We start from the raw sequence: 8255 nt of genomic DNA on the forward strand, positions 1-8255 counted from the left end.
CAGAATCAGAGTATAATAAGGGGGTTAGAATAAACCAATATTCAGACGTGTTTTAGTCCGATTCTAGCAAACACCTTCACGCCAGTTTAATTATAAATTTAATTAAGTAACTTGTACTTAGAAATATTTCAATATACAGTTTAACTTAGTTTGAGTACTTTAATTGGAATTATCACATCAACGGTTGAACTGACTGCATGCAACACGTATAGTTGTATATAACCATACCGATTAGATTACCATCATATAATAATATAATATACAATATTATTCTTTGTTTTATTATTAAATAATATAATATTAAATGTTATTTTCTCTCAGCTTATATTAACCGGGATAAATGAATGATCAGTCGAGATACCGGGACTAGTGGCAAGCCTAGTAGTAAATAAGGCTGTATGTAAATTGCGGCATAATTAACTTTTTTCTATAAGTCGATATGTAAACTGCGGCAAAAAAAAAATTTAAGATTTTACAATCTGCGACAAAACTGATAAGATACAATATACAAACTGCAGCAATTTATTTTATATACATACCTTCTATATATACTATTTATTATAGTACCTAAATCGTATATACCTACCTATGTGTACCTATGTACGTATATCGTTTAATTAATATGAAACGTTGCTCCTTGCGTGCAAAGTGGTAAGGTAAATCCAGTGCCGGATTAAACATTTGTAGGCTCCTAGGCAATTAAAATTTTGAGCCCTACAAAATTATTTTTTACGTACATCTTTAACATTACTATTATTATTATATTATACTATCCAATAATTAAAATAAACAGCTTTAATAATAACCGACTATTATTAATAAATAAAATCATATTTATTAAATTTTTTTAGTCGAGAGAAAAATGAATTAATTATTATATTATTTCTAATTTGTTTTTCAAAATGATTTTATTATTATTACTGCATATAACACCTACAACTTAATATAATATTATATTTCATAACGACTTTTGTCCCGTAAATTCGTAAATAATATACAGGTATTATTAAATAAAAAAAAATATAATTTACCGTTTTCACAAGGCCCCTTGAGTGAGGCCCTAAGGCGGGCGCCTACTCCACTTAATGGGTAATCCGGCATTGGGTAAATCCAAATGTATTTTTCAGTTTTAACGAAACATATCGGTAATACACATATATAAAAAGAAATAAAGCGACAACGCTAAAATACAAATTAATTAACGAACAGTGACAAATGAAAGAAGATGGACGAATTTCAAGAAATAAATTTTTGAAAAAAGTATGTTTTAAAAATAAACGACAAAATGTCAGCCTTTAGCTACATGCGATCATTAAAGCTTCTTAAAATAATTTTTTATAATAATAATATTTTCCGATTTTAAAAATTGGTTTTTATTTATTTTTATGTCTAATATTCTAAGAGTCTCTAGAGTAATAGCTGTCATAACACATATTATTCCTAATTAAGTGATAAATGTGTATACTCATATCATTGTAACTTGCCATTTTTAAATTTCAATGAAATACTTGCGTTACATACGAGTTTAAAACTTGTAATGACTTTCAATAATCACATTTAAACAAATGCTAAAACTCATCAGTTATAATAAGTTATTATTGTCAGATTTATACGGACATTAAGATAATATCATTCTTAGCACACGATAAATAAATTTGGTTTATTTTAGTAAAGGCTACAAATAAAATAATCTTAGAGATTACAAGTAATTACCAAACTTGTATCAAGAAAAATAACAATAATTGATAAAATTAATAATTTAAATAGAAACTTTAATAATAAAAGTTATGAGAAATAAATCATATCATTTTGTTTAATCTTTTCTTACTTAGTAATTGAACTAACATTTACGTCTAATTGGGTTAATTAATTCTTCAAAATTAAATTTAAATGATTTAATAATATTTGCAAACTTACGGATACAAAAATAATAAATAAAATTTCATAATAATTCATAAAATTCTAGTATGATTGGTGAAAAATTTAATAATTTTAATCGAAACTGACTGGTTGCCATTTAGTCAAATTTGATTTTAGAGCTATGGTAAAAAGGACCAAATCGACTTATAAAAATTCGGTCTATCCGAATTTGGTATTTGTTGCGTGCCGTCGTCCAATCGTAACGATAGTTAAGTTTTTTAGGATAATGCTCCAAATAAAAATACAATTATGTGAATTTTTCTAAGTACAAAAACATTAATTAAGAAATGATCTGGCGTGAAGGTGCTTGCGACTATACATGTAAACCACATCTTAATATTGGTCTGTTCCCAACCCCCTTATATACTTAGGTCTCGTGGGAATTGGCCGCGCATTTCTATGTAATACATTATTTCCAATTATTGTTACTACCCTGAGGTGCTTAATTGTAAATTTGCTGAATGGTTGCTGAAAAGTTGCTAAATAGTTGACCTCGGTAATATTACTATTCGAACATTTCTCATATTTTGTTATGCGCTTTTATTAATTGCATTTATTATAATACTTTGAAATGTAGCCTGACAGTTCATACTCGTGTTACCCTCGGGTCTTAATCATTCCTTTCTATTCATACGAATATTATATTAATAATAATCATTTCCCGATTTCTATTATTTATGATCTACATGGTCCCATCCATGTCTTATGAGTCGTAAGGACCTACATTTATGTATGTCCGCAACATATTCAAAACACCTGTTGCCATTTAAAAAAATTCAAGTTGTATTGCGCATACGCACACGGAAAGATCTAAAAATGTAAAAATCATTAATAAATGTGTATTTATGTATTCCCTATCCCCTCCTGAAAACCGCATATTAATCCGATGTCACTGGACAGAATTATTTAGTGTTACCTTTAAAAAGAAACACACTGTATAGATTATGGTAACCATATGTATATATAGTATATATATAGAAGGTATATATAATAAATTGCTGCAGTTTACAAATCGACTTTTATAAAAAGGTTAATTTTGCCACAGTTTACCATCTTCCGTAAATAAACTGAATTTTAAAGAAATGATAAGTAATTTCTTTATCAAAATGGTTCTGAGCATGATTCAGTATAAAAGTCAACCATTTATAAGTATATTTTACCATTTTCAGTCTAATTATAGGTAGGTTCTTTTTTTTTATCAACCTGTTTAACATTTTATTGTTTAACAAAAAAATTTTTTTTTTTTTTTTTTTTAACCAAATATTTATCTGTATACAAAGTTTCATTATGATTGGATGACCCCAAATTTATTTTTATAAACATTTAATGTTAAAAATGTATGTAAAAACAGTAAAATCCATAAAAATCTTAGGTAAAATTATATATTTAGTTAAACGTTTACGAAATAAATTGCAGACTAACGATTTTTAATATTTTTTCATAATTGGTAAATAGATGAAAGGGAGTCATAAACATTGTATGGGAAAGTCACATACCACATAAATAATATTAGAAGCCTGGACTCACAGTAAAAATGAATTGGATTTTGCAATAATAGGGAAACAAAAATTGACACACTAGTAATATTAATTGGATTCTGGAATGAGGAAACGAATCACTAAAAGAGTTCACATGAGCAGTGCTGTAGCAAACAAACATTGCGCCAACAGGGCGAAACTTCAAAATACGCCCTTATATATTTTTAATAAAAAATATTATGCTTATTAGATATTATTTTCAATGATTGTTTTAATTAATATGAAGGATGTTAAAGATTTTGAAAACAAAATATACGACATTGACCGTTGTAAATTTTAACATTAAATGCAAAATTTTCATTTTTTCACTCTCCCAGGAATTGCGCGTAGGTACCTATCGCCACCCTCTTGATACGGCCCTGCACACGAGATATATATCAGTGTATATGGGGTGTAAAGGGGATATGGAACACACCCATATTCAGATGGGTTTTATTCCGGTTAAGTGAGCACCTTCACGCTAGTTTATTTTATGGAATAATTATTTGGACTTTTATTTAGAGAATTGTTTGGAAATTTTTATTTTTTGTTATAAACAGTATTCATTTTACGAGTTGAGTTTATATTTTAATAATCCTGTTCCACCTTATAACTTTGATTCTGCTGAATTGACGGAATACAACGTTATAGTATCAAGTTACAAGTACTATATAACTGCGTGTGTTACGAAATGTCATTATCTATTGAATCAGCAATATATTTGATAAAATATACATTTACATTAATATTCACCGGATTGGTTTTTTTTTATTTTTTCAACATTGTCTTAAAAAAAATACGAATATCCGTTTTTCGTTATTCAAATCATTTAAGCAACGTGTACGGAAAAGTTTAAATCATATACGGTACACCAGTACATAATGTAGTATAACTCAGTTTAGTAATGTTACGTGCCAACCAATCGATCTGATAATTCAGTTTCAACGTCTCAGTCAACGCTTGTTTGTAGGTGTAGTAAGGAATAATTAAGACTTTTTAAAATAATTAAATTTATTTAACTCATAAAATTATCCTAACTACAATTCTGTAAATATTCTAAGTAGAAATTATTTAAGTCCTAACAATTGTAACTTTTAAAAATAGTTTGAAATATTTCTAAGTTCAGACCATAACATACACTGACGTGAAGGTGCTCAGTGCAGCATAGCCAAAACTCGTCTGATTTGCCCTTGTTTTCGGGTCCCTTTTATGTGTGATATCTGTATGTGTGTGTGTAGATCTCAAGTGTGTGTGTGTAAATGAGAACAATAATAAGATAATTTCCTATGGATTATAAGTGTGTGCGCGTTATCTCTGGACCGTGACATAATTATTGACGCAAATGCCCAGGATGTGGTCACTATTATTTCGATTAACTATTTATTTCAATTTCCCATAAGAACGTTCATGTGAACCCTTTCACTTGCCCACGCTTGTGATTTCGATATTCTAATTTCTTATTGTAATCTCTAGTGTAATGACCACGTGAATACAATAATCTCATCCCCAGTTGTTGTTTTGACGTTCATGGGACACTCCTTGTGTTGTGTTTTATTGTGTGATTATACAGGACACGACACTCCTTGTGTTGTGTTTTATTGTGTGACTATGCAGGACGCGACAGTAATATTAAAAATTTTCTATTAACTGAATAATGAAAATCATAAAGTTGGTGTTTTAAAATATAGTAGGGCATTGATATGATTTATCGGCGCTTTTATACGAATGTGAAATATGAAGTACGGTTTATATTTCTTTCATGGTACATTAAGGTGATTATACTGTTAAGTGCCAATTAGTCAAGCGTTGAGTCAATATTGAGGACAAAAGGCTTATATTGTTCCGATTCTCGTTGATTACACTGGTGTTGCCAAAGTGGAAATCTGCAGGTTTTCCTTTTTGACGATGATCAAAAATGAATTGACTGCCTCCTTGAAGAACTACCGACTGCGCCAAATTGTGTTGCGTGTCATCAGTTCAACCGTTGAGTGGTGGTTGTGACCGGATAGGATAATTAAATAATTACTAGACTTAAATTATTTTACTGTTTATTGATAAATTATTCTAAGTCCAAAACATATATTTATTGAAATATTTTTAAGTACAAGTAATTATTTTATTCAACTAACCAGCGTGAAGGTGCTTGCTATATCAGGACTAAAACACATCTGAATATTGGTCTATTTTAAACCCCCTTTTCTGATTCTATGGGAATTTACCTGTATGGCATTGTGGCTTTTCCAATAAATTAATTACTATGACCCAGACTTGGTTTGAGTTTTAAATGATCTTCCAATTATAATTCCGAATTGTTAAAATGCATATGTTTCCAAATTAACTGATTTAGTGGTTAGACTTTGTGATAACTAACAAGGTTAATATAGATTTTCACATTTGTCTATTGTTCCATCGTATATTTATAATTGCTTCCTTTTACTTTAACTAGATTTCACATATTCTACATTATTGATGATGTACCATCATGTAATTCACACTCGCATATATATTTTTTTTACTTTACAGTTTTACATTCTTTATGGGTACCTGTATATTTATATTGATTATTCAATTATGTGATGCTCCCATGTTACGTATATAGTTGTAAGGACCTACATTATGTGTATATCCGTAACACTGTTCGCTACCACGTTCCCTTCAAAAATTTGTCTTAGCTATGATCAGTGAAGTGTATACGCAGGTATACAGCGTATAATAATTTCATTGTTTTGTTGATGCGTACAGTAGCGTAGCCAGGATTTTAAAATGTAGGGGACCAAACCCAAAACACTGAAAAAACATAATCAACGATTAACAATAAGTTTGTTAATATAGTATTTTTTATATTAAATTTATCGTATTTAATATATTTTATTTCATTATAATTAAATTTCAATTTAATAGTTTAATTATTTTGACTAATCTAACAATAAAATACGTTGATGAGATTTTGAAAAAAAAATGGTTTTATTATTTATTTCTACCAAAAATCAAAACAAATAATTGGTTCTAGTTAACGCAAGCTTCTATTTTTGTTCATATCAGTTTTTTTTTGAATTGAGGGCTCCAAATCACGAAGGCCTCGGTACGTCACACCTACTACACCACTACTACGCCGCTGTATAACACGATTATTGATTAATAATTTAACGATAAAACAATAAGTGTTAGTAAACAACTTACCAAGTTAATAATAATATTATCGATTTCATTTTTGACTTTTTCAACATAATCCTTGTGGCCTTTAATCAAAACTTTACTAGAATTGGAATTAACTTGTGGAAATGTAACAGTAACTCCATTATGTTTCCCACTTATCAGGTTTATTACTTCAGCGTGGTTAACAAAATAATGATGATATTTTGGAGGAACGTTCATAGTGACTTCAATTATGTTTTTCTATAACATTTTAATGTATTACTTGATTATAATTATTATTATTATTGTATTATGATTCTCGTATATCTATGGTTTAAATAAATTAAAAGGTGATAAATGTTCAATTATTTTTTATGTAATAACTGTTAGTCATAGGTTTTTTTTATGAATTTAATAATTTCAATAACTATAAATAAAAATATTTGTATAGTAAATACTAACCAAGTCCTTAACAATTTCTTCAATCTTATATTTCGCCTCCAACATTTATTTTATCACATTTTATGATGACAGCACTATTACTAGAAGCTATTTTCGGAAATGTTATAGACACTCCATTGCAATCATTAATAATTCGATTGATAATTTTACCACGTCTTGCAACAAAGTAATTATGATACTTTGGATCAATATTCACTACAGCTCGAATAGTATTTTCCTAAATCAAAATTGTTAATGATTATATGGTTAACTTATTTAATTGTATTTAGATACATCAATGATGATTATTTTAATTATTTTATCTTAAGTTATTTCATTTTATTTGTAAAGAAAATTATGAACAATTATGTAAATATAACCTCAATACAATTTCAATAAAAAATAGACAGGTTAGTGCAACTTGTGCATTTGTATTGAATTATACTACATACCAAAACTTTAGCATAGTCTAAAAGTCTTTGTTTAGCAACATCTGCTTTGCTATCTCTGATCACAACTCTATCAAGAGCACCAAGTTCGGGAAATTCAATTTTAACAATGCCACATTATTTTTCCAATTTGTGTAAACATTCTTTTTGATTGACCATTAAAGTGCCATGATATTTTTCATTGATTTCTACATGTTTTTCGATGACATTATCAATATCGGTTATCATAACTTCAAATTTTGCTTATGCTTTATTAACATTCTCTTTTTTACCAACAATAGTTATATTTTCATTAGTGGAATAAGTTTCAGACGGGAAAATTATTCTTGTGTTTGTTAAATATATGATCTGGAATCCAAGTATAAAATCATAAATGAACACATTGTACCCTTATACTAATGTCACATCCTGCGTAGTCACATAATAAAAATACATTATTAGGAGATTCTCATGAACATCAAGACCACAACTATAAATAAGTTAGACTAATATATTCAAGTGGTTATTATACAGGAAATCACAATAAGGGAGCTCTAGGAATATCGAAATCACAAGCGTGAATAAGTGAAATGGTTCATAAAAACTTTTATGGGAAATTAAAAATAAAATAGTTAATCAAAACGATAGAGATGACATCCTTGGCATCTGCGTCATTAATTATAGAGTTGGCACACACACACACTCACAATCAATAAAGAAATATATTTTTATTATCACTTTCATATACATACAGTGTGTATATATGTCACACACACACACACACACACACACACACACACACACACACACACAC

The 8255-nt window shown here is 28.5% G+C and overlaps 1 protein-coding gene across 3 annotated transcripts in view; it reads right to left on the reverse strand.

Annotated features, from left to right (window-relative positions):
• Positions 1–6446: 6446 nt before the first annotated feature.
• Positions 6447–8255, reverse strand: part of LOC112690876 (vigilin-like) — a 2287-nt gene continuing 478 nt past the window's right edge. Inside the window, exons 2-5 of one of the 3 annotated variants that reach the window (XM_025564981.1) lie at positions 7466–7810; positions 7035–7251; positions 6618–6833; positions 6447–6552 (exon numbers count right to left, since the gene is read on the reverse strand). In XM_025564981.1, coding sequence (XP_025420766.1) covers positions 6448–6552; positions 6618–6833; positions 7035–7079 — 366 coding nt within the window. In that variant the 5' untranslated portion in view covers positions 7080–7251; positions 7466–7810 and the 3' untranslated portion in view covers position 6447. Of the gene's footprint in view, positions 6553–6617; positions 6834–7034; positions 7252–7465; positions 8127–8255 lie in introns of those variants that run through there. The other 2 variants (XM_025564980.1, XM_025564982.1) reach the window with 2 other exon arrangements.

The sequence above is a fragment of the Sipha flava genome, unplaced genomic scaffold, assembly GCF_003268045.1.
Source record: "Sipha flava isolate LNK unplaced genomic scaffold, YSA_version1 524_pilon_pilon, whole genome shotgun sequence".
NCBI lineage: Eukaryota > Metazoa > Arthropoda > Insecta > Hemiptera > Aphididae > Sipha > Sipha flava.